The following is a 27044-nucleotide window of genomic DNA, read 5'->3' on the forward strand; positions in this document are numbered from 1 at the left end:
ATTTCTCACATAGGTATGGTTAAAGGTGGGGTAGGTAAGTTTGAGAAACCGGCTCGAGATACACTTTTTGTTATATTCCATGGAATGCTCTTAACATCCCGATAGCAATGAATATCTTAAGTGCTTTGACAAAAAATCCATTAAAGAATGTCATCTGTGGAAGCCGTAGTACTGTAAAAAGCACGACCAATCATTTTAGCCGGCCCGGCTAAAATAACTGGATGTCCTACCTGCCTGTCAGCCTTCCATCTGTGCACAAACTCATCTCGTGCCCTCATTGGTCATGTGCGCGTTCGTGTGTGTTGGAGGAGGGGCTCTATAAGGAAGTGGCAGATTTTTTCCGGCTGTGTATTTTCAAATTCTAGCGATCTCGAGCTGGTTTCTCCAAAATTACCTACCCCACCTTTAATTGAATGGTAAAGGACGATTCCTTTTATATATCCACATTAATAACTCAATAATTTGGCTTATTGAAATCTTTTGTTTTACTTTACCTTCTGTCGAATCAGGAGTTGACTCCGGTTGTATCTGTCTAGAATTTTGTAATTTACATCTAAAATACAGATTGTGCCCTTATTTGACAAAGTGCAAATGCACAAAGCACGTTGCATTGCAATTAAAAAAATCAGAGCCTCTAATCTTCTCTGCACCTCTTTTCGCATTTTGATCAGATCTCAAGTCAATCCGGTAAATTAAATTAAGATTGTGTGTTTGCCTTAATTAGAATTACTTAAAGATCAAAGAGAAAGAGCTGGGAACAACACAATGTTTTGATGACTTCAGAGTAGCCATTTTAATGTGTGTGGAGTTTTGTTCTTTACAAATATCCTATATCAACAATGTTGGCATGGTTTAGTAAAAAAAAGAGAAGAGAGAGATATTATAAGATACTTTTGTTTTCAAATTGAAGGGCAGGTTATATCATATGACAGCTCTATAGATAGACTTACCACCTCCACACCCACTTGATTTGCACAGAAGGCTCAACAAGCAAGATCCAATCACGACTTGGACAGAACTCAAACTGCAAGCTGAATACAAATATAATGCTGTGATTGTTGTTCATTATCCAGATAATTATAACTGCAAGCGGTTACCCTCTCAAATCCACAGGTGGGCTGGCAGTTACGCAACCTAGTCGGCTCGCTGAGGGCAGATAAAGGCGTTGTGTCCCTGACCCTGAAGAAGCGTCCACAAAGCACGCTCAGCTCTGCCCCTGCTCTGCTGAAAAACATGCGCTGGAAACCCCTAGCACTGCAGGTGGGGCGAGCTCTACCTTTTATAGACTTTATTAAAACACTGCACTGGCCCACATTACTCCCCACAGCGTTCCCACTCCCCGCACAACTGCAGCCAAAGCGTGTAATTAGGTCAGAATTCTGTGTCTCAGAATGGTGTTGTTTGCCAGGTGAACACTGGCATGAATGGTAGGAGAGAATTGATGGCCACCTCCACACATATTCCCTGTGCGCCCGCAATTATATAATGGATATCTGTAATTAACGCTGATTATCAGGAGGAAACACATAGGAAATCAATTATCCCCTGCTCTGCATCTGCATGGTTCAGTATGACCACTTTTGTCATAGATCTTTTTTACAGTTTGTTCATAAGCCTGTCTACTAGAAATTATTTTATACTACTAATTTTACATACATTTTAAAGGCAATGTAAAACCTACCTACAAATATGTTTTTGTTTTCTTGGCACAATCTTGTACAGATTTGTGTTGGTAAGTGAATGCTAGTGTGGCATCCTTAGACAACAAAATGCTTAATCAAAGAAGTAAACATTAGTTTTTTTGCCTAAGCATAGCCATAAAGTTGTCGATCATCTTTTACTTGTGTCAATCAACATTATGCAGATACACTCAGTATCTGTATATTTTTACGACATGGCAGTTCAATAAAACTGTTTTTGTCAATGTCTGACTGGATAAGAAACACAAGAGGACAGGTTGTAAACAAGCAGTTTAATCCAAAACACTTTATAAGGAGCTACAGTACAACCAAATATAATGGCATCCCAAATGTCTGAACTGAAAAGAATTAAAGCAGTTTTAAGTTGTTCTGTGAAATTGTTTATTTAGTACAATTTTGCCAAATGTAATTTATTTAACCCAGTGTTTAGTTTAAAACCTGTATCTTGCATCAGATTTATTTTTAATGATTTCACCACAACCTTAGCAAGTTTGTTCATTATTGGGAACCAAACATTCTAAAGGTTTAGCAGCTAAAGCTGCTAACTGCCACTGCGGTACATAAATGGCTTGGGTTTATTTTGCCGTCAGTTGGTCAGCAGCGTTATGTTTTCAGGTTGTCAGCCTGTCCGTCCCAATCACGTGAATGGTTATTAACTTCTTTGGGAATCGTTTAATGACATCATTAAACTTTAAACTTTTTTTTTTTTTGGCTATAAATCAAGAATTAATATGCTTAAAGCTTACAATTGGACACTGGCACCTTGGACCCATTACTTCTGGTGCGCTTGTCACATCAGCTACCTTTTTTTATGAACTGTCCTCCAACATAAGTATGTTTTTGCCCCCTATTGGTCTGGAGTGCAACTGCCCAGATACTTGCTCAACAACAACTGAAACCAGCAATATTGGCACCAGATTTATTTAAAAACAGATAGCAATCATGGTCAAGTTTTTTTGATAATTTCTTAATAAAACTGATCAATTTGAGGCATTAAAAATGTCCATAAAAGTGTATCAAAACAGTGACAGAGAAAATGAATTGTCCTAACCATAGACTCCTTTGCCTTCTGCAGCCAACCAGAAGCCCAGGCAGCAGTTCTGCCACACCCTCAGGCACACCCACCAAGAACTCCGCCATCCAGGACCTTTACATCCCCCCTCCCCCTGATGAGCCATACACACCCAGGTACACTGTAGTCTTAGAAAGAAAAAAGAGTGACAGCAAAGAGGAGTTTTGACTTTAATGTACATTTCTTTGCCTGTAAATCTGCCTTGTCCGCAACTGTAGAGATGAGACAGGAGTCTTGCCGGGAGATGAGGCATCTCGTCACCACAGTAGCGTCAGTGTTGCTAAGCGCTCTGAGTCACCAAACTCCTTCCTGGATCAAGAGTCTCATCTGCGAGAAGAGGAGGAACCCGTGTACTGCACCACACCTACATATGGTACGCTCCAGTGGTGAGAGATTGGGTTTAATCTAATTCTGCTGCATTGAGCCACTTCAGAAAACAATCATGAGGCTAAGAACCCACCTGCTGTCCTCAGGCGGTCCATGAAACGTTTAAAAAAAAAGTGATGCAGTTCTACATTGTAGGTTGTGGATATAATACATAAAACCTTGCCAGAAACCTTGTATCACATATCAGAATAAATCTCTTTTAAATCTCTAATTTAAAGGTGAATATTAAGTTGTATTATTGTGTTTACTTGTAGGCAGGCTGAGGCCCATCTCCATGCCTGTGGAGTGTAACTGGGTGGGCAACTATGAAGATCCAGCCAAGCTTAACAGAGAAAGTCGCAGAGGTGAGTGCTGGCGTGTGGAGTGCATATATGTGTGTTCCCCTGAAAAGCCTGTTAGATTCAGTTAAATGTTCCCGTCTCTCTGCATTACCAAGAGATCAGTGTGTGTGGAGATCAATGCACCTCCATCCTTTTCCTCTAATTCTCCCTGTGATTAACATCATAGAGGAAAGAAGTGGGGGGGATTAGAAGGTAAGGAGAGAACAAAGGAAAGGTAGACAGTTGCTACAAAGGCATAGCAAATTAAAGGCAGCCATGAAGGGAGAAAGAATAAAAGAGAGGAAGCGAGACCTCCACCTGAATCACTCACGCAGTTGCCATGGCGACGCTGACAGCAGCTCTTCTCGGTGTCTCACTTTGCTCTGGCCGCTGCCTAGCAACCAGGGGAGGACAGGGTTGGAACCGTGAGGAGAGAGAAGAAGTGAGACCTGAGTTTCCTCCCCCGGTGGGAGCGCTGAAGAGGAAGTTGGTCTGAAAAAAATATGTAGACTTCGTGAACCAGAACCAATTCAATAAACACTCAAGTCACACTTAGACACACATGCGTGGACATGTTCTCTCACAACAGCATCTTGATGGTGGAAAATATGGATCCATCAGTCCACCTAGCATATCTCAATAAATACTCTCATCAAACTTAGTACAATTCTACAATTTGACACAGGTCATTTTAAGCAACCAATGATTTTCTGGTAAGCAACATTTTGGGATTGAATTCCTCTTAAAGGTCACCTATCATGCTATTTTTAGGCAATAGCATAGGTCTCAGGGTACCACTTTACAATAAGACTACCCTTATAAAGGGTTTACAAATAGTTTGTAATTCATTTATTAATTAGGTTGTGAACACTTTATAAATCATTATTAAGCTTTTATAAGACATGAGATAAACAGGGCAACTGTGACTGGTTGCTTGCCAAATAGTGAGCCCACATTTATCTGTACTGCTAAGTCTTATATTGGCTACTTAGCTTACTTCATCTTATTCATCAGCCAGCATCCTTGGTATCTGTTGTTCACTGAGTTGATTCTCGCTAAGTAGCCAATATAAGGCTTAGTCATCTTGCCAAATAGTGTGTTGATGTATGAAAACTATGTTAGAACTGGTTTATAAATGGTTCTTAATGATTAATAAAGTGTTTACAACCTAATTCATAACCTAATTATAAACCCTTTATGAATCCCTTATAAGGGTAGTCTTATTGTAAAGTGGTACAGGTCTCAGATATATTAAAAAATATAAAAAACATGTCTATGAAGTGTTTTGGTCAAAAAAACAAAACAGATCACCCATTCTAGCCATGCCTCATATCCCTCTATTTCTCTTCCTGTTCCAAAAGTGCTGATTCTGGGTATAAACAGGTCTCTCTTGAGAATGAGACCCTGTGTCTCAATGAGATTTTCACCTGTATAAATAAAGGCTAAATACAAAATTAAAAAAAGCTTATTTTTTTTTTTTTAAACTGATTTTTTTTTTTTAAATAAGAGGGGGCGAAGCTTATGCCGGCTCAGATACCTGGCAGATACTGTCTAAAATGCTGCGGTGATGAAACGCAAGGATTATTAGATCAAGGATTATTTCTGAAACAGTATGGAGCTCAAAGGCTTTCTCTCTTGCCGGTTATACCGCAAGGTGAGTTCCTTTTTATTTCCTGCTTCTTCACACACATGCTCTCTGCAGTACAGGTTAGCTCTGATTGTTAGCGATGCTAATGTAAACACCGATCATATTACGTCCAAAATAGTCGGGCATTCTTTCTGAGAGCAACGTTTCTGATGGTGCTGTGGGTCCGCCGCCGGTTTGATGTCATATCGGCGGCAAATCTGGATCAGCTCCGTTGTACCCCTGTTTTTAGCGATTTGGGTACGGAGGAAAAGAGAGAGGGTTTTATTTTCTGACGCTGCGTGAGTTCCCTGACACACACATATTTATGTATAAAAGACATCAAAAAGTGCATTTTGCATGATAGGTCCCCTTTAAGAAGTGATGCGTTTAAAGTTCATTTACCCTCAAAGAACCTGTGTACATAACTACAGTATACAGATATTGGCTAGAAACAAGTCTATGTTAATGCAGCTAAAGAATATAAGAAATACTTTACCAAAGTTTCAAAAACCCAGATACACATTTGCAACTTTTAGCATTTAAGACCACAGTAACTTAGTGATTTTTAAACATCAACAGTTATTTATCTTTATCTATTTTGTCCAAACAAAAATAGTTAGAGAGTGTGTCGTTCTCAAACAAAAGTTATGTTTTCATGCATTATAAATTATTATATACATTATATATACAGCTTGATGTGTGACACAAACTAAACGTTGACTAAAACTGTGTACTATAGTTCTCACTTGTGGTCCAAAACGTATTTAATGAAGGGAAGTGGGAATTGATGGGATGCATGTCAACATGTCAATATCCTTGAGGCAAGTTAGTGTGACTTTTTGTAACTTTCATATGCATTGTTTTTGAAGGCAACAAACAATTACCTTTTTATTGTTCTGTTATTAACAATGAACAGTCACAAAAATCTTATCTTAGAGATGTGCATTTTCCAGTGTATATTTGATCTGAAGACATTTGCTCTGACATTTTTTAAATAACTGTTTAGCTCAGTAATAATGTAGTGGTTAAAGGTCAAAATCTATGTTTTAAGTGTTTGAGTGACACATATTGGCACTGTGATATATTTGTAGATAATAATGTCTAGAGTATATTAACCCAGCCGAGACTCATGATAGGTAGAAGTAATGAAGAACATAAGACAGAATATATAACATAAGATCAATACCTAGTGTTTCAAATTTGTTGTTTTGGTTAACGGTAAAGTCAACCTATCCATATGTGAATTTGACACATTTTGACTTTAGGTTATTGTGTGCTGATTTGTTTGGATGATTTCACAGAAGCGTCCCTGATGCGTTACGTGGGAATCTCCGGCGTGGACGAGAGGACCAGCTCTGAGGACTACTCCTCCCACACAGCTCGCCCAGGCAAACGGACCAATGACACGGCCAAGCGCGCAAAGAGACGGAGCCACCACAGCCAAAGCCCCTCCCACTATGTCCTGCAAACAAATCAAAGAGATTCTCCACCGAGAGAGCCGGCCTCAATTTATCATGTAAGTCACTTGTTTTTCTCTTTTTTATAACCATTATTTTTGATTTACAACATATAGGCCAAGGACTTTCAACTGTTTGTTTATAAGAACTTAAACAATTTTAACATCTTTAACACATCTAGTACACAACAGGTGATGCTCCACTGTTGAGGGAATATTCAGTTTTTTTAGTATGCTGGAGACAGAAGAGCTTAAGAAGTACTTTGTATTTTTAAGATTTTCCCCCAGAAATAGAACAAGTTTACATTTATTATTTTGCTGCTCTTGGACAAACAGGACTGATGTCACTATAACACAACATATTATTTGTCGCTCACCGCTAATAGCAAAGAGCAGTTTTCTCGGCATGAGCACTTAGCATCAAATATGTAGCCACAAATTGATAAAGCTAGAGTCCTACCTGCATTCGAATGTTGAAAAATAAAGTTGATTCTCCGTTATGTTGCATGTAGTAGCTTTAAAATGTAATTATGTAGTTGCATAATGTCGCTCAAATAAGGGAATGAAACTCAGCTGCCTCCCTGAAGTTAAAGCTCAAATGAGGTTACACTATCTGTTTTGTTTTGATGCAGCCAGCCATTTTAACCCTCGTGAAAAAGTGTGATGTGTGAATGCCAACGTGTTATTACCCCCTGTCACGTTCCTGGCATCTTTCTGCCCTGCCTGTCAGTCCAAGCTCAGTTCGAGGCAGTCCATTTGGCCGTTGGTGACGTTATATGTCTTGACAGCAAATTAAATGTGTTTCCATGTGTGTGTGTATTTACAGTGTGCATGGTTGCTGCGATGGCAGATGGCGTGTCAGTGGGTGTGGGCGGGCCCATGTCATCTGTCTTGCTGAGCGTGGGGCTGTGAATGGCAGAGCTCCAGGTTGTGACATGTGTAATATTGTTACATCAGAGCTGATCTGTTGCCCCATCTGACCTTTCGAGGGAGGTCACATCTCAAATATGCTGACCATGTGAGTTTCATATTATAGACGAGAGGTTTTGCAACTTGCAAATTATATTTTTACATATTTAATGTGATATACACTTTCCAAGCATTTCCATTTACCGACAATGTAATCTGAGAAATCATAGAGAAAAGACACTCCATAGACTTTGAGAACTTATCTCAGAATCGTTTGGAGTTTTCTTTGGAACAAAGTAGTCCAATCATATTTGTCTGTACATCCATTGGTAGGATACAATCAGGATTGAATGGCTAATTTGGCACTTTTACTGTAATTGGATGGCCTTTAAGGCGCCAAATTACCTAAATGTGAACAGATGCTCAAAAACAGGAATGTAGCCCATAGCTCGGTGCCTATACAGACCTGAAAACCCCTGTTTTACACGTTTGTCCTTCATATTTTGCTTGCTGAAATGTTCTGTTTTAACCCAGAGGCCCAGTACACACTTTCTCTCTTTTTCTCCATCACCTGAATATCCTACTGTGCTAACCCCCCCTTCCTGTCCATTTGTTCTATGTTTAGAGGTGTGAGAGTTGCTTAAGTCCTCCATAAGGTCAACTTTGCCACCCCAACAAGAGTACCTGTCAGTGTGAGACAGAAAGATAATGAGGGAAAGGGTTTTCCTTTGTATTTAAGTGTCTTCTTTCTCTTCTCCTCCTTGCTCGCTATTATCTGTCATCTTTTATATCCCATGATTCTTTGCAGTAAACAAAGGGCACTGATTCATCTTGACAGCTCTCTCCCCATCTCACCCTCCCTCTTGTTCTGTTATTTTGCTCTTAGACATACCAACAGTCCTCCTCTCTGCAGTCAAAGAACAGGAAGAAGACTAAAGGTAAGCGGAGAAGACACCTGTTCAGTTTCCTTTTTTGGAGAGCCATATCACAGTCCTACACTCATTTACTCTCGCGTAGAAACATAGATGAATGCATGCACTCCATTTGTAACAATTGTGATATATTTGCATGTGCAGCCGACCTGGTGCTTGAAGACTCTCTGGGTAGCAATTAATTGAACATAACTATCTTTCATTACACATGGAGATATGCTACTTAGACCTTTTATTGAGAGTCCATACCATGGTCCACAGAGTTGAAAATACAGTTAATAATTAACCATGTATTGATATTGCAATCATTTATACCTCTGTGGTTGTCAAATGTTTATCATAATAATTATTAAAGCATTAAAGGTGGGGTGGGTAAGTTTGAGAAACCGGCTCGAGATACACTTTTTGTTATATTCCATGGAATGCTCTTAACATCCCGATAGCAATGAATATCTTAAGTGCTTTGACAAAAAATCCATTAAAGAATGTCATCTGTGGAAGCAGTAGTACTGTAAAAAGTACGACCAATCATTTTAGCCGGCCCGGCTAAAATAACTGGATGGCCTACCTGCCTGTCAGCCTTCCATCTGTGCACAGACTTATCTCGTGCCCTCATTGGTCATGTGCGCGTTTGTGTGTGTTGGAGGAGGGGCTCTGTAAGGAAGTGGCAGATTTTTTCCGGCTGTGTATTTTCAAATTCTAGCGCACTCGAGCTGGTTTCTCCAAAATTACCTACCCCACCTTTAGTTAGGGAGTTTTTTGGAAAGGGCAAAAAAAGAACTGAATCCAAAAAAACAGTCCCTCTCTCTGCCCTAACCCCCTACCACAAGACTAGCATGGGCATATGCACATGCTTCATAAAGTAATATGTACTAGTAGGGGAGAGTGGTGTAAGATGAGCCAATTTATACTTATGTTGTCCTCTAGGGAAGGAAACATTAGATGGAAGTCAAATGACAACAACAACCTTTACTTCAGGATCTCTTCTGTCAATCAAAAGTATACTGTAATAATGCATCTATCACAAAGGGCCATGAAAATATGACTTCTTAAAAAAACTGGTCTTGTGGCTTCACTTAAGTTGATTTATTGAACCATCTAGGGGTAATTAGACCAATTGACTTTTTCAAGTTTAAACCGGAGTTGTTTGTTACAGTACAGGAATGTTGTTCCATTTGCTAATTCAAAAGCCAGTTCACAGCATTTCTTTGGAGTGAGGCCATGGAACTGGGTGAAGACCCTCTTTTTCTCTGCTGTTCCACTGTACCCTACTGTTTTCAATTCCTTTACTCCTTACTTTTTATGTATCTACATAGGGTTGACCTGTCCATTTTTCTGTCTTTTGCTACTGCTCTGATGGATTTTCCACCCTTGCCCTCAGTGGCTGCTCTCTCTATCTCCTCAGTCTTTCTCTTGGACTTTCTTGGCATGAAGAATTTACAAAGTTTAAAACATAAAAATGTTAAAATAGCATTTTATACTAACTTTAGCGCCTCATGGGGGGTTAAGCTCAAACACTGGTTCAGTTTACCCCACAGCATGTGGCTCACTTTTCCCCACAGCCACTTTTTGGGGAAAAAAGCTGTCTAGCTTAGTCATTCATGCTTATCGTTAGCTAAATGATTCACATGGTTTTACACCATGATAAATAACCAACATGTTTATTACATATTTTTAGACCTGGATAAATGTGGTTTGACATAACAATAATTATACCTGCCATGTTGAAAATGTACTAAATGTACTTAAGCAAAACATGATTTATTGTGAAAAAAACACATTTACCACTTTAACCAGTGATTCTCTCCATCACAGCCAAATATAAATGATGGGTGCTTCCTGAATGTATGGTCACATGACCACACATGTGCACAGTTCCCTAGATAAAGGGGGTGGGTCAATTTACCCACTGGCTCATGTTACCCCACTCTCCCCTACTATTCATAATCCCCATTGTGATGTGATCCTGACAAGTTTGATATCTTCAATCAGACAAGATCATTGTTCAGGTCATTGGTATGTTTAATTGTTTGTGTTTAAGAACATTTTAAATCCCCTTAATCCTTCTGCTTTTGTTTTGATGGTTTTACTCCCTACAGTTTGTGTATTCTCTCCAACTTCCTGGTATCAGTTTATTGGCCTCTTTGCCCAAAGTTATTTTTTTCAATCACACTATCATGAATCAACATGTTGGAAGTGATTTTCTTTCACTTGTTTTACCATCTGCCATCGCGAGAAGCTTTGGAAGCTTTAGCGCCATCTGCACATTTCCGCGCAACAGCTTTGTTTGTTTACAGCAATTAAACCAAAGTTTGAAAATGAATGTGATGATTATTATTTAGTAATTGTTTTAAGTGCTTGGAGTAGCCCCCTTATCAAACATGTAATGATATACTTGTTATTCTTTTTGGTCCTTGTCTGAGACAGTGGCTTGAATGAGAGTCTCTCTTGAAACCGACATTACATGTGTGATGATATCTTTAATTGTGGAGCTGCTGCAAAGAAAATAGTTGGAAAAATCGAAGACACCTTTGCACATTTTTAGGATGTAGTTAACTCTTTATCAGAGAGTATAACGTTATCTACGGAGTCTCTTAAGACTTCAAGCTTTTCACACTGTTCGAGCTTTGGTTTGTAGTAGAGGGTAGGTTTTTTTAAGAGATACATTCCACAGAGATCTTTCCATTGCTCTAGATAAAAGTGGGATATTGAATTGCTTTCGCATTTAATGTTGTTCAACTTTTGCACAATATAAGTTTCTCTGCAGCCGTAACCGGGAGCCAAGTGTGTTGGGAAAAATGTTACAGTGCTTTTGTGCCAGAAGCAAAGATAATTTTTATTAAATACCTCTTACCTTACTGCAGTGCAGCAGTGTTCTGTCAAACCCAGAGACTAAACTGTTAGCTAGAATTATTGCACCATTAGGATGTGGCATTTTATAACTGTTTTTATTCACACTACTTTAAGAGATTGAGCACTTACAAGCCATGTATCTTGCTTTGAATTCTCGCTTATTTCATTTTTCTGATTTATATTCCTGTCTGTCATGCATCCTCTGTGTTGTTACAGGAAGAAGTTTGGCCTCTCTGAGTCGGAGGCGTGTTTCCTGCAAGGCGCTGGGCAGAGGAGACTGCGAGGGCTGGCTGTGGAGAAAGAGAGATGCGAAGGGTTACTTTTCTCACAAATGGAAGAAATACTGGTTTGTTCTGAAGGACAACTGCCTGTACTGGTACATCAATGAGGAGGTGAGTCATGTTTTTTATTTTTTATTATCTTTTCCAGCCTCTTAGTTAATTTTTGTTTTGAAACTGAAATATATTTTAAGTAGCAGTCTTCAACAAGTGTCACACACTTCATAGTTTTTAAGAGCGAATATGGAACAAAGAGCCAATGATGACATTTTTCTTTGATTTCTGCTTTGGGTAACTTAAATGGAGCTATGGACTATTTTTGGTTTTTAGTTAGTTTAGGTCAAAGTTTAAGCTTAACCCATACCTTTAATTTATTACCAAATACCTGCAAAACCAACATCCGCCTCAGCCAGACTATCTGTTTAATACTAATTAGCAATTGTTAACATGCTTACATAACTGAGATGGTCACATTTGAGCATTTAGCTTAAACAACAGAGCTCTTGCTATCTATGGTATTTACAGCAATACACAATAAATCCATGGGGAAAACCAGCAAGATGTTCCCTGTGTAGCTGGTTGAGGTAAATTCCATTAGTTAAGATAACGAATTAGCTTGAGGGGTTAGGATTGGGATGGGTCATTGTTCAGAAAATAAGATCTGATGAGAAACGTCGAAGTGTGTCTACATGCTATCCCTTGATTTGAACCACACTACTGTTCTTGGCAAGAAACCCTTTCAGCTGGTTAAGGTTAGTGCAATTGGTTGAGATGAAGCATTGACCTCAAATGATTAAAGTTAGGGGAGGCGTGTGGTGCAGTGGGTTGTGTGTTGGTGTTCGGATCAGGGGGTCACAGGTTCAAACCCCACTGCAGTCAGCATGTCGTTGTGTCCCTGGACAAGACACTTCACCCCAAATTGCTCCTGTGGGGATTGCCCACAGTATTGAGTATGTAAGTCGCTTTGGATTAAAGCGTCTAACAAGTAACATGTAATGAGAAACGTTGACGTGTGTCTACATGCTATCCCTTGATTTGAACCACACTACTGTTCTTGGCAAGAAACCCTTTCAGCTGGTTAAGGTTAGTGCAATTGGTTGAGATGAGGCATTGACCTCAAATGATTAAAGTTAGGATATGCTTGTTTCAAAAGATGTAGGAGGCTCATGTGACTTATTTTGTGTCAGTTTGCGTTTCCTTGAATCTCTACAGGGGAAGTGTGAAATGTTACCACAACCATAGAGCCACAAAAGTCATATTTATGCTGAAAAAAACAGATTGTAAGGAACATTTTCCTTAATTTCTTTCCATTGGCTTATTATATATATTTCTCCTATTATCTTGTATTTATCTTTTAGGATGAGAAGGCAGAAGGTTTTGTCAGTCTTCCAGAGTTTAAGATTGACCGTGCCAGTGAATGTCGCAAGAAGTAGTAAGTGTACTACGAAAACTATTGCCTATTCAATTCATGTGTTTACTCCATGTGCAGTTCTATGCTCTCCTGTATACATGTTTCCCTGCACAAATAACCCATTTAATTCTCTCATATCTCTCTAGTGCTTTCAAAGCATGTCACCCCAAGGTCAAGAGTTTCTACTTTGCAGCAGATGGAGTGGATGACATGAACAGGTAAAGCAGCATGGACCACACATGGATGAAGGTTATGCAAAAGTGCAAACTCCCTGCTGGGTGGCATTTGAGCAGTTTCCTGTTAAATATCCACAAAGCACTAAACAACAATGTTTTTTTCTTGATGAAGAGAAGGCCTGATATCAGTGATGTGTATGAAAAACATAATTTTCAAGATATGTTTGCATAGAGGCTCAAGTTTCCACCTGTGCAGAGAACTGTGCTGCAGTTTCAGAATTTGAAATAGATAATTTAACCCAATATTTTACAGTATTCCTCAATAGGTTAAATTGCAGTGGAAAGCTGTAACACGTTCTTGCAATTTCTTGGGAGAAATAAGTGTTTAAGCCCTTTGTAATTACTTATTCATGAACCTTTTGAGAAATGTGCTTATCCACTTTCTAGCTTGAGGTGAGATAAGAAGTAATAGGTTAGCTAAGGTTCTCATTACAACCTTTAGCAGGTAGAAAGAGCTAGCCTTCCTAAAATAAATCACAAATTCTTGTTTTTTTAAGATTAAACAAACACAATATTTATTCAAGATTAAACAAACAAAATATAAAAAGAGAGTTGATGGTAGGTGGATGTGTTAGCTTTATTAGGACGAAGCCAGGCTAGCTGTTTCCAGTCTGTATGCTAAGCTAAACTAAGCTTACCGTCATTCATGTTATCAATCGTGTCATTTAATTATTGTCAGAAGCAAATTAGCAAATGTCCCAGAGCATTTAACTATTTCTTCATAATGGATGTTATGTGAAAATACAGTATGTGTGATTCACTGCAGCAGGCTGTTCTTCCGCTCTGTTAGATGGCTGAGTCGTCTCAATATGGCTGCCGTGGGCCACGCAGAGCGAGAGAGGATACGTCAGGAGCAGGGTGAGTTATTATATGAGATTAGACATTACAATGGATGCATAGATGGTGGTTCTGACTGTCCATGTGTGGGTTTCCTGAAGATTACTGGAGTGAGAGTGAACATGAAGAGGAAACCACCTCCAGCCCCAAACAGGACAGTCCCCCACCTCCATATGATACCTACCCACGGCCTCCATCAGTGAGTCACACACACACACAGCCATATTACACACTCATCTGCTGTGCTTGAAGGCAAAAATTGAGCTCAGTGCGCTTCCCCAGTTTAAGTTATTGCAAATTAGACTCAAGGGAGTGGTGTGGCACAATTTGGTGTAATTGATGCTATACATTTCCCTCATACTGCTTTGCTCCACATTATATGATTTGTGTTTTTAAAACTAGGATTTCAAACTACAGCTTTTACAATGCTGTTTTCAGTCAAATAGGCACACACAAGATAATAATATTTGAAATCCTAATCATTAAGAGCCATAAAAACCCTTTGGTGGTTGCCTTTTCAACAAAAACACATTACTTCTTGTTTGCCTTTCTGTTGTGTTTATTTCTTTCTCTTTCAAATACTTATTCAATGATCATTTTAACCCTTCGTCAGATAAATTCATTTTTTCAAGAGTGTCATTACAATTGATTGAGACACCATTTTATTCTTTCCTCTTTCTCTATCAGATGAGTGCCTATATGGAAGGCCGAACTCGACTGTCTTCTACAGAGACGTGTCGTTCTCGCTCTTCTCAGGAGGACTTTCTCTGTGGCGACCCCCCCGGGTTGGCTGCAGAGCCACAGTACCACCCTGGCCCTCTAGGGGGAGGCACTACACACAGTGGGAGGAAACCAGGGGGCAGCAGCAGCAGCGACATGCAGTACAGATGTGATACTGTAGAGGTGCGTCTTGGTCTATCAAAAGTGATATATCACAACAATTCATATTTTGCGCCCTTTTCCTTTAGCACCACCATCAGGCCAAACTGTAGCTGTCTTATAACCTAATTTAGAAAATGAACTCAATATGAGATTTCAGGCAAAATGTGACACAGAGTTGAACACAATGTAATTAAATTAAGTTATTGCCACACAAAAAGCTGATTCATCCTACCAGTAGGGGCTACCAGTAGAGATTGGATTTTAACTACTTAGAAATTATTCTAAGCTTTTGTTCCTGACAGAATGTGACTACCAGACTCTTAATTTTAATGAGTTTTTCATGGAGTGAGTGAAGTGAAGCATCTACTGTACATCAGAATAATTTGTTTAGTCAAAAAGAATTGTACGACTAAAAAGCTTTTGTGAATAAGATATGAGCACTTTCAAACTAGAGTGTTTATTGCGATCCCCAGTTACTTCCTTGGGTCCCAAGTCATCAATGTCTGCACAACTCTAAATACAGTAAACAATACATTTACAATGACTCTTGGATAATGCTAGTCAAAGAGTTACCATGATACACATGGATGGTTTTTCTCTTTTAGTCTATAATCTGGTCAGTCAGAAACTCTACATAAGAATAAGAAGTTGATACAATTTATGACTAACATTACTGATTGTCTCCGTTACTGTTTGTCGTAGTACCGATCCAGTCCCGCAGGGGGCAGCAGTGAGACGGGGTCTCCGGGCCGCTCTTCCTCGTCTCAGAGACGTTCCTGGCAGGACCTGATTGAGACACCGTTAACTGAGGCGGGACTGCACTACCTTCAAACTGGACCTCTAGGTAGCACACAAACCAGAAGATGAATCCAAGACTCATTTTTAGATAAATTGATTGAATCGATATTATTTTAGCGTGGCTTGTGCCTCTCCTGTGTTACTATTAGATTCAGGTCACAGAGCCCGATATAGCCGGATATTTGACACTGACAAATAGATAGGGCAGGTTTGCTATCACTGCTGCCATTTGCATCATTGGTGGTCTTCCTCCAAAGAGAGCATTGCTCCAATGAGAATATAACACACACGATATATGTTCTAAAATGTTGTGTTTGTCTCATAATTCTGCACAAAATGTATGAATTGAAGAGTTGATGAAGAAGGTTTATGTTGGATAATAAACATCCTTAGTTGTTTCTACTTAATATTTTTCTTAATAATATTTAATATATATCTGGTGTGAGTTCTATTTGTACAGATTTGATGTGTGTACATAGCTCTATATTCTCAATAAGCAATACAATCAAAAGCTAATTGTTTATGTTGCTGTAAAAGAACAAAAACAATTGAACTTTGTTGTTATTTCTTATCTCTACGTTACAGAGGACGCCGTCTTTGCTGAGCCTAGTCCAGTAATCGGGAGTATGATGGCCGGAGCTGTTTACACTCTTCCTGCTCAGAGGAATGTCCCGTTGCCCATGGCGATGACAAGGCTAATTCCTATGGCAACCAAGGGAGGGAAACCCCGCAGTTTCACACTGCCACGAGACAGCAACCTACACACACTCCTCACACCCCCTGCGAAAGAAGAACAGCAAACACACAACAGTGAGTAATCAGGAACATACGTGTACTGTGTTACCTGTGGATGGATAGAAGAAGAGATAGAATACATGTAGCTTTGCGTTGTGTGGGCGGATGGATGTCAGGAAAGAGCAAAAAAGGCAGAATGTGTCTCACATTGACTGACAGCCACTAGAGACTGAAAAAAGTACTTATTTTTTGTTGAAGACGTTGACGTCAGTAAAGGTGCCAGAAATAAAAACGCTCTCAGGCAGGCACATTTCCATTTAAATCATCAGTATCGAGTTACATACACTCCAGTAATACACTCATCTAATGAGGCTAATGAGAGAACGGTGCCAAGATGAGCCCAGCGGCGTAAAGAAAGAAAAGTGCCAAACTAAAATAGTAAACAATTCAATATAATATCCATGTGAATTTTCATTTCCTCACTCTAGCAGAGGAAGAACTTTTTCATCATTAATAACATGTCATTATTCAGTAGAAGGGTCATTGAGGTGTGCTTCTGTCCTCCAGTGGTTGCTGTGAGATACAACACAATTTAATCCGATTCTGACGCTCTTTAGCTCTTAGCTTCAAAGTGTTTGACAACAGTAAATTAAATAGCGCAGAAGGGTTTAAATCATTATTAGGTGTGTGATTTGGTCTTTCTTTCGACTGTGTGAAGGCGGCAGCGAGGGTGCATCCCTGGGCGACCTGTTCCGAGCGTGTGAGCAGGGCGGGGTCTGTCCACTGGGTCGGGGGTCAGACTCCAGAGGTCAGTCAGAGTGCAGGCAGTCCTTCCTCCGACGGGCCGCAGACCCTCAGCTCAACGAGCGCCTTCACCGCCTCCGCATCCTGACATCCACCCTGAAGGTTGGTTCACCCGCGTGCAGGACATATACAAACATAAATGTGCATAAACACACATAAGCATATATACTGTATAGACCAAAGCAAATTCCTCATATGTGTAAACCTACTTACTTGTTAATAAAAACCGATTCTGATTGTGATGTACATGGATTTGTATCACTTAAGCTGCTATACCAAAGTAAGAATTAATTGGCATTTTCAAATGCCCTTTGACGTCGTTGATATTTTTTATGCAAATCAAATCAAATCTGGTAAGATTTTTATTTTTAATTTAGGTTATGATCAATAAGATTTGGCGACACAACGCATTTTTTAACAAAGTCAAAGAAAAATGAATACAGCCAGGATGTTCTGATGCAACTGCAGCTCCTGATCTAACATCTCACAATGGCTGCTCCCACTTGTTGCATTACTTCCTGCAAAATGTATTAGAGAAACTTTGGCAAATAATGCTTAAAATGACCATTTACTGTCAACATCAATCCCGGCGACAATTGATTCGCTTCTTGCATGCTTTTTTTTTATGTAGTCGTTTCTGAAATAATTATCTATGGTCAGTTGTGTGTCAACTGCCCCTAGATAATAACCAGTACACAACACCGGATCAAACCTTTTTTTTTGTAGAAGGATACTTTACATTTTATGTGAATTTTTTGTTGTAACCCACAATGATTTTTCTGACCATGACGTTTGTACACATCTTTATACACACTGTCTCTGTCTTTTTACTTTGCGTGGCGTCAACTGTCCCAGTCTGTGTCCTCGGTTTGGTTTGCTTGTTATACAGCCATCTGTGGCATTTTGCTATAGGAACAGTGGTAATGTCTCAGGGCTGGGTGCCTGTGAATGGCTTTTTTCTGTGGCTGTTTTCCATTTTGTCTCTATAGAGTTTGTATCTTTGTTATTTCTCCGTGTACGTGGGCGGGAAGGTTGGCAAGGGCCTTTGTTGCTTGTTCATGTAGCTACAACAGCTTTTTGCAAGGGTCTGTGACTTTGTTAGCCCGTGTTTGATGATTCAGGTTGGGAGGAGGAGCTTACATGTTTGTCCCCTGTCTGGCGTCTCTCTGGCCTACATTACGTTTTTCAAATAATGAGAGCATATAGGAGACACCTTAGTCCTCCATGTGACCCTGGTATACCATAAACTGCTGTTTGCAAGGTATGAAGTTGTGTGTGTGTGTGTGTGTGTGTGTGTGTGTGTGTGTGTGTGTGTGTGTGTGTGTGTGTGTGTGTGTGTGTGTGTGTGTGTGTGTGTGTGTGTGTGTGTGTGTGTGTGTGTGTGTGTGTGTGTGTGTGTGTGTGTGTGTGTGTGTGTGTGTGTGTGTGTGTGTGTGTGTGTGTGTGTTCAGGCAGCAGTGACTTATCCGCAGTGGTTGCTGTGGAAACAGCAAAGGAACATTTTCTCTCTGTCTTTAATATGCCGAAATTGAACTGAAACAACAAACTACAATCTAGTAGTGGAATGGTTCGCTGCACATTTACTCACATACTGTACTTAAGGACAGATTTGAGGTCATCAATTAATCAAAAATACTTTATCAGTCCAAGGGAGAAATACGATTTTGTGAGCATTGCACCATATATGGTTATATTATATTACCTATATATTATATATATATATATTATATACACATATACACCATACTTTTGCTTTTACTTCGATTGTCGATTTCAAAAGAAAGTGTTATAGTTTTACTTTACTACATTTACAGCTTGAGATACCTATCAAATTATATTTTTTCCATACAAAATACATAAAATGCTTATACAATATGATGTCATCATTATATAAATTAAGCTACTTAACAGTGTTTTATAGGTGCAGTTGGAATAATTAGTTGATTTTTCAGTTAGTTGATTGACAGGAAATAACTGGCAACTATTTTATTAGAACCCAAACCAGTACTGGCTCATCTAAAGAAACAAGTGAGTGATCATAAATAACCCTTCTATATTTCACGAAAAAGCATTTGAGTAGTTGCAGTTGTCAAACTCTCCAGAATAAATGATCTCAAATCAAAATGGTCGTCCTTAGTGAAAAAATTGTGAGTTCTTCCCAAAACTTAATGTATCCCATTAAGTGTGTGTCTTGCTTTACGTGTGTCTGCGTTTAAAAGTTTAGTGGTTAGAATTATAAAGCACGAGAAAATGACCCCACCCCCTTCCTGTGTTTCTGCATCCCCCCCATAGGACAGGGAGGGGGAGCTAGCGCTGATTGACAGGCTGTTGACCAATCCCCAGCTGTCGTCGGCAGAGTTCCAGGAGTGGAAAAGAGCCTATCAGGAGCTGTTCTCTCAGGAGCCAGACTCGACCACTGAATCAGACCCCGGTCCGCCCCTCACCCCCTCACTCTCTCACACACACTCGTACATTGAGACCCACGTCTGATGAGTTAACACACACGTTTGAGTTGCTCCGCAAGAAGCAGATGTTTTGATGTGACAGGGTTGCGATCAGTGATGGACTTTGTTAAAAGAGGAGAGTAAGGACTTGAAATCTTTATACGCTTTCAGCTGTCAAAGTGTCAAAGTTCAACATGACAACTTTCTGAGGAGAAGCCTGTGTGGCCCTCATGTCACATACATCTACGAGCTGATTGGCCACTCCGGCTGGCTCAGGGGTGAACCATAAACCGATTATTACATGTTGGATTTTGTGCTCTTTAAATACTTACTTTAGACAACTTTCCTCAGTTTGTTTCTCCTGATAGACAGAGATCAGAAAAGTATATTCATGAGCCACCATTGCCAGTATTTCAAAATGCTTGTTGTGCCATGTTTATACCAACTGCACATAGCCTCATTAACAGTCTAATAGCCACAGAGTGACATGCATTGTATTCTGTCAAGCCTTATACTTGATGTCTATGATTGTCTTTTCTGTACAGTGAGTATTACAACATAGAGGATTAGCACAGGGTTTTTTCAATTAATTAGTCTCAGTTTCTATCTAGTTATAGAGACATTAGTTGTGCTGGTTTGGTAGAATTACGTACTGTACTTTGCTGGGCTGGACATGAAGCATGCACATTCAAGAGCCTCCTGGTATAGAACCCATTTAAAGGAAAAGTCTACCCTAAAAATTCTTTAAACACCGCTTTCAAACAGCCAGTGATTACTTGTTTTCTTGCACAAAAAGGATATGAGGCCAGTTTCCGTATCATACTGTCACTTAATTTTCACTGTCAGTATTATTTTACTTCAACAAAGTTTTGTTAATGGTAAAATCTTGATACCATTCATTTAATTTAACATCAACCTCCTTTAATAACGATAATTAATTATTCTCTAGGCCTAAGTATTTCCTAAAATCACATCTTGTTGACAGGAACCTCTTGATTTAGACATTTTAATGCACGGCATTTCATCTATTTTTTTCAATGTATTTTTTACATCTTTTTGGAGACTGCAACAAGATTGATTCTTATCTAATTTCAGTCTATTAGAAGGGATCCTCCTTTCATTTATAAAATAAAAGATGCAATTTTATATTTAACGGACAAAAAAGGAACATATTTGATTTGTCTAATTCATACATTACATTACTCATATTTACTCATATTGCAACCCACATAACCTATTCATTAACACGATGTATACTGGAGTCTGTTGAGGTAAAATACAAAGTTTGGACACCATGATATTTTTTTGAATTTGTATTTCATTTTAGAAGGCCTCACTTGAGTGCAGACAAGATGGCATGCATTTTACATGCAGGAAATACTTTCAAAGGGGACATTTTTTTTAATATAATCTTTTGTTTTAATAGGCAACCTTACTTTAACACTTGGTTACCATGAGAACTACAATTTTACGAGTCAACATAAAGTGGATGGTTTATTCCGGTTGTCATAGAAAGTCATCCTATGAAACACTTAACCACTCTTATTTAATTAATAGGCAAAGAAAATCACAAAATAAGTCCTAAAAGTTTCTGAACATCCACGATTATTCATATTTGATATATAATATAACGGTGTCTCTTGGGTGAATTGTTCCTTGGATACCATTGGGCTCCTGCATTCTGCATGCCATTAAGAGAATATAAGGACATGTTTGCATAGGAAATTAAATATGGAGCTAATAAAAAAATATATCAGTTTGTTATTTGCTGGCAGTTTGTTATTTGCTGGCAAGTATCTCAATACTCAGAGACAATGCACAAAACTATGAAAGCAATCGTACACACAAATAGAGACAAGCACACACAATAATAAACACACATTTTGACAGTTTGAATGCTCTATCCGTGCTGCTGCCAGTAGTTGGTTGTAGTAGCATGTCTTTGTTGTAGATAAACACAATATTCCTTTTCTGTTTTTGTGTTTGAAATCTCTAGATACAGTAGGTCTCTCTTTATAGAGTGCAAACTAAGTGTCTTGGATAGTGTTCTCTAATTATATCAGTTTTTTTGGAAAGTTGAGTAAAGATTATTTAATCTATGTTCAATTTATAAATTACAGTAAAATAACAGTATTCATTTATCATTCTAACTGTTCTGTCGGAAAGGGGTGGATCAATAAAATGTGGTCGTTTGGATAAGGGTGTATTTGTGGTTTGTTTTTGCTTCAGTGAAAGAGAGGAGGTTGACAGGATGATGAGCACCGATAACAGCTGTTGTATCTTCTCTGTCAACAAGGGAGGAAGAGAGCGAGTCAATGACAAACCAGATCCTTTGGTTTAGAAACTCTACTCTGCTGCTTCTCCCAATTGACCAATCCTAATCCCTGCCAATCCGTCAATAGTACCACAGCTGAACGAAACTTGGGCCACTGCAATACAACTTTTCTAAAACTTGCCTCATTGAGTTGAACATTTTGTCACTATAACAACAACTTCTGACACAGTTTTAAAGTGATTTCAGACAGGGAGTGATTGACTCACCTAGTAGTTAATTTTCATGATGGCGTGGGCGCGATCCCATGACACTGTCCCGCTGCCAAAGTAGAAATTAGCTTATTTTTTGCCGCGAGCAGTGCAAGTACTACCTGTCTATTCACATCTTTACAGATATAGTTACACTTGGTGCATGCAATACCAAAAAGATTGAAGATGTGAGGCTCACAAAAAAAACTTATCACTTTTGGAATTCAGTTTTATTGATTTTTATGGTGAATTTGTATTTTTAACAAAGCTTTTTGTCATTTTTAGATTTTCTTTTACATAAGTATGATAATTACCAATGTGAATATTTAATTGTAGAATGCTGTAAAATAAAATACATTCAAATAGAGAAAATGTATAGAACCAGTTGTCTGTATGTTTAATTTAATAACTTTGCACATTCAAGCATATGATACAATATTTTCGACGTCAATATTCTCTACAGGATGTATAACACCCAATTAATTTTGAATCCAGCATTACCTTCAAACATATAAAAATGATGACGATATTTATTATGTATTTGGTATCTATTTAGATTAAATTGAAGAAAGTACAACGTTCATGAATAAAGAACTCCCTGCAGGTACCAAGCTATTACCCACAAACGTGCATATGACTTTTTTGATTTGTTTGTCAGTGGAAATGGAAAACAAGACTGAAAAATGTATCTTTGATACTCTTGGTTTGCTTTTATTTCTCTATCCATCATGAATAAATCCTAAATGTTTCAATACTAGTAAATAAACAGGAATGTCACATGCATCTAACCCTTATCATATATTAAAAATTCAGCTTAGCTTTGCTGTTTGCTGTCAAGATGTCCTCCTCCACCTTCATCCGTTTATCTACTGTTTTGACTTTTCTATTCCCTCTTATGTGATGATAGCCTCCTCCGCAGCCTGGCTCAACCTTTTCCTGAATTCTCATTTGTTCGAGAATTCAATTCCCTCCTACTAAATCTTTTTACCCCTCCTCTGCTTGTTCTCAAAATCCCCTTTATCTCTCTCCTTAGCTCTTGTTTTTTTCTCCTCTTAGAACACTGTCACATTGGGTCACAGGAATGAACAAAACCCCATAACCTTTACCGCCTTTCCCTGTTGCTTGTCATTTTTGGTGATCTACAGTAGGACATTTTATTACACAGATTAGGTTGGTTATTTTATATAATATATAGTTACATTATATTACCAATGTAATCATCATTATCTTATTTCTTTATCATTTTTAGTAAGTATTTAAGATGCCTACTGTTTTTGTTTTAATAATTATGAATGACTGAATACAAATGTAAATGTAAATTGGCTGTCCTAACATTGGCTATACTAAAATAATATATCAGCAGTTACTGGGTGAAAATCCACTCAATTATTACAAAGTTACTATTGAGTACACCATTTAATTGGTCGCCTGGACTGTGCTTTAGTAGAGCAATTGAACACCATCAAAATACATGAAACCAAAATCGTTCCCCTTTTTTTTTATTTAATTTAAAATGTGAATGACATATTTTCAACAATCTTGTAGTATATTAGAGTAGCTCAGCTTAGCATAGATCAACACTTGATGCAGAAGGAAACGGATAACCTAGCTCTGTCCAAATGTTCCTTTAGAACTCACAAATAAACACAGCCTTTATGGTAAACCAATGTGTCCCCATCGAGTTTCAAATTTGACAGACCAATATGACACTTCAATCAATATTCATAGACTAAGGTAGGTTAGCATAAATGTGGTACGAAGGAAGAAAAGCTAGCCTGGCTTGTTTTGTCAAAGTGAAACATAAACACAATCTGCCTACAAGCTCCTCTAAAACTCAAATTGTAGTGATATGTATAATCCATACAAAAACCAAAGAGTACAAATAATGCTCAGCTAATGATGTTAAGCTAACGTTAGCTTCATGATTAACAGTCTACAACAGTATCTGGCTTCCCATCAAATTCATAAAAAGAAATAATAAGTAAAAGAGTAAGTTAAGAAAAAATATAAATATATTTTGAAATGTACTTGTTTTAAAAATGTTCCTAAATATCCTGGAATAATTGACATCTGTTCTCGTCTATTTAGGCAGGACATTGATTTCATGTCTGAAACAAAATTGTTTTAGTTTCCTTAAAAGTTATCATGTGTGCTCAGTTTTCATAATTTTGAGACCATTCTGCTATTAGTGAAAATTGTCTCACTTTCATGTTAAAATATATTATGCACTCTTTAGTCTGGTAGCGGCAGCAGTGTGCACTCAGTCCCAGTGAGAGGTTTTGGGAGTTGGCTGATCTCTCTCCAACGATCTTTCTTCGTATCGTACTCCAACACACTTTTTACAATCACCTCTCGTCCATCACTCCATCTCCTTCCACCAAACACCAGCAGATTCCCAGACATCATTGACACCATCCCGTAGTTGAAGGAGCCAATGAGAAGTGGTCGGAGGCGGGTCCAGTTGTCCACCTGTGAATCATATTTTTCAATATCGCAGAAAGGCTCGTACATTCCCAACAAGGCGTAGATTTGGCCTTGGGCGGTTGCTAGACGGTGACTGAACCTGGCGATGGACATTGACGCTCGCTTCTCCCAGACTCTTCCCTTGAGGTCCCAGAACAGTACTTCTCTGCTGCTCTCTCTTTGTTCATCCTGGTAATCACCATGGTTACTACCGTCCTGGTTGCCTGGCAGACCACCTGACACGTAGATGCCGTTATTAAGCACAGCAGAAGCGTGCCCGTAAAGGGGACAAGGCAAAGTTGCTCCTCTTCTCCATGTTCCTGTTGCCATGTCGTAAAACTCAACAGAAGCTACAGAGGTGTGTGTGTTGTCTTCTGGTTGTGTGTGTCGTCCCCCGATTACATAAATAGCATCCTCCACAACGCAGCAGGTGAACTTCTCCCTCCTCTCCCTCATGGACTCTACTGTCTCCCAGCAGTCAAAGCGGGTATCATAGCGCCACACCTGGTTGGATGTTGACACGATGACAGACTTTTTCCCATTCTCATCTCCCTCTTTCACTTCCTCTCCTCCAATCACGAAAAGGAAACCTCCCACTGAGCACACGCAGTGATTTCTCAGTCGGAGCGGGAGACTGGAACTCAGAGATGAAAACTTCCTTCTTCTAGGATCAAACTTCAGCATCTGCTGTTCCGGCCAATCAGGGCTGGATCCTCCACCCACAAGCAGCACACAATTGGGCGAAGCTCTGAGTGTCGACTGTTTGCTTTGTCTGATTGGCTGAGCTGAACCCATCCTGTGGTACTCCAATGCTCGAGTAAGCTGACTTCTGACAAGAGGTGTGGCCATGGCTTTGTGGGTGTGGCTAAGACTGGTGAGGTCAGAGGGGGCTACCAATCCAAAGCGCAGATGACTCAGCAGAAGATTTGATTTCAGCAAAGGGAGGGGCCCATTCATATCCAGCCAATCCAAAGCAAGCTTTATGAGCTCCTGTTCTTTGACACCAGGTATCTCGTCTGCTTCAAGCACAGCCATCAGTGATTGGATATTCAGCCTGAGAAGGTCATCCCTGCTTTCCTGGAGCAATGTCCTCATCTCTATAGCGATGGTTTGATTGGCAGCTTCAAATGCATCTGGGAGGGAGTGATGCTCGGCCAGGTTAGCGTAGCAGCAGCAATTCAAAGGGCTCAAACCATCAGTCATAAAATGCTCGCATATAGACACGGCTGTCTCCACCTGCAAGTACCTGGCTGCTTCCAAGACATCAGGAAGTGACAGTGTTGATATTTTGAGCCAGCCAGAATACAAGAAGTCCAAAATGGCGTCTAAACCCTTAGGTGTTATTGCCGGGAGGCTAACAGATCCCGCTAATCTCTCTAAGGTAGTCTCTCCGAACAGAGCCCAAAAATACTCACTGGAGCTGGCCAAAAGGGCACGATGACAAGGGAAACATACACCCCCAGCCTCAAGGACAACATCACACATGTTTGTCTGAGCGCGCAGGCGTTGGAAACCAGAAAGAAGTCCGGTTCTGTGGGAGGAACTGTAGAGGAGGGAGTAGCTATCCATCCAAAAGATAAGAATTGAAACGATAAGAGAATTAGAGGGAAATATTCAAATAGGATCAAAAGGAGGGCTGGTTGCAAATAAAAAGCTTTGTCAGAAGGTAGCAGGAGTGAGAGGGTAGTAAGGACATTGATGAGTGTTATCAAAAAATATGTAGCCCAAAAGCAGCACTAAAAAAGGTTTGACAGAAAGAAAATCTGACATTTCTAGCAGAACCGCCTAAGAGGTTGTTGAAAGCAAGGAACAGGAAATGATGAGAAAAGACAAGAGAGCTGAGAGGAAACGAGTGTAAAGTGCATGTCCTTAGACGAGGTCTCTTCATCTGTGATTTTGTCCTGCTCTGTCTGCTGCGGCGGGTATATGATACCATGATAGGACGTTTAAAAACTCTCCTCTACAATCGTAAACACAATCCTCTTTTGGCCCTTGCAACTTGTTCCGTCCCATGTCCTTCTGTCTCCTCTTTGATGTCCCAGCTCTGGTGGCTTTGTATTTGTCCGCTGCCCTTTCCTCTGTGTCCGGGAGGGAGTATCACCCAAATACATGCATCCAACATACACACCGATTGGGCAAGCAGATGCATCGATGAACACACACGCACATACACACAGGGAGCCTGGCAGGCTTTTAGTGACTATCCCAGTGGATGAACTCATCGGTGAATACAGCTGCTATAGTCTGCAAACCAAGATTCCAGGGCACGGTTGCCACGGCACCTATCTGTGCACTCATCGCTAGGCTACAGGAATAGAAACACAGACACTGGACACAGGAAGTTTTGCCAAGCTGTCAAAACATTTTACAAGTGTCA

General features: G+C 39.5%; 2 protein-coding genes across 2 annotated transcripts in view; one reads left to right on the plus strand and one right to left on the minus strand.

Annotated features, from left to right (window-relative positions):
• The window catches only part of cnksr2a (connector enhancer of kinase suppressor of Ras 2a), a 52918-nt gene extending 31038 nt beyond the window's left edge, over positions 1 to 21880 (plus strand). The window contains exons 9-24 of the mRNA XM_034147926.1: positions 1114 to 1260; positions 2776 to 2888; positions 2991 to 3145; positions 3414 to 3503; positions 6408 to 6622; positions 8358 to 8409; positions 11473 to 11648; positions 12893 to 12966; positions 13092 to 13163; positions 13972 to 14039; positions 14120 to 14217; positions 14706 to 14921; positions 15603 to 15744; positions 16284 to 16508; positions 17152 to 17339; positions 19530 to 21880. Coding sequence (XP_034003817.1) covers positions 1114 to 1260; positions 2776 to 2888; positions 2991 to 3145; positions 3414 to 3503; positions 6408 to 6622; positions 8358 to 8409; positions 11473 to 11648; positions 12893 to 12966; positions 13092 to 13163; positions 13972 to 14039; positions 14120 to 14217; positions 14706 to 14921; positions 15603 to 15744; positions 16284 to 16508; positions 17152 to 17339; positions 19530 to 19727 — 2229 coding nt within the window. The 3' untranslated portion in view covers positions 19728 to 21880. The remainder of the gene's footprint in view (positions 1 to 1113; positions 1261 to 2775; positions 2889 to 2990; positions 3146 to 3413; positions 3504 to 6407; positions 6623 to 8357; positions 8410 to 11472; positions 11649 to 12892; positions 12967 to 13091; positions 13164 to 13971; positions 14040 to 14119; positions 14218 to 14705; positions 14922 to 15602; positions 15745 to 16283; positions 16509 to 17151; positions 17340 to 19529) is intronic.
• Positions 21881 to 23698: 1818 nt separating this feature from the next.
• On the minus strand, positions 23699 to 26805 carry LOC117496202 (kelch-like protein 34). Its single transcript, XM_034147937.1, has one exon. It carries the CDS (start codon positions 26234 to 26236, stop codon positions 24437 to 24439), a length of 1800 nt encoding a protein of 599 aa, XP_034003828.1. The 5' UTR covers positions 26237 to 26805; the 3' UTR covers positions 23699 to 24436.
• Between the last annotated feature and the right edge of the window lie 239 nt (positions 26806 to 27044).

The sequence above is a fragment of the Trematomus bernacchii genome, unplaced genomic scaffold, assembly GCF_902827165.1.
Source record: "Trematomus bernacchii unplaced genomic scaffold, fTreBer1.1, whole genome shotgun sequence".
Classification (NCBI taxonomy): domain Eukaryota; kingdom Metazoa; phylum Chordata; class Actinopteri; order Perciformes; family Nototheniidae; genus Trematomus; species Trematomus bernacchii.

Bases quoted from the DNA above. Each gene is read 5' to 3' on its own strand.
- LOC117496202 (XM_034147937.1), bottom strand. From the start codon at position 26,236: ATGGATAGCTACTCCCTCCTCTACAGTTCCTCCCACAGAACCGGACTT.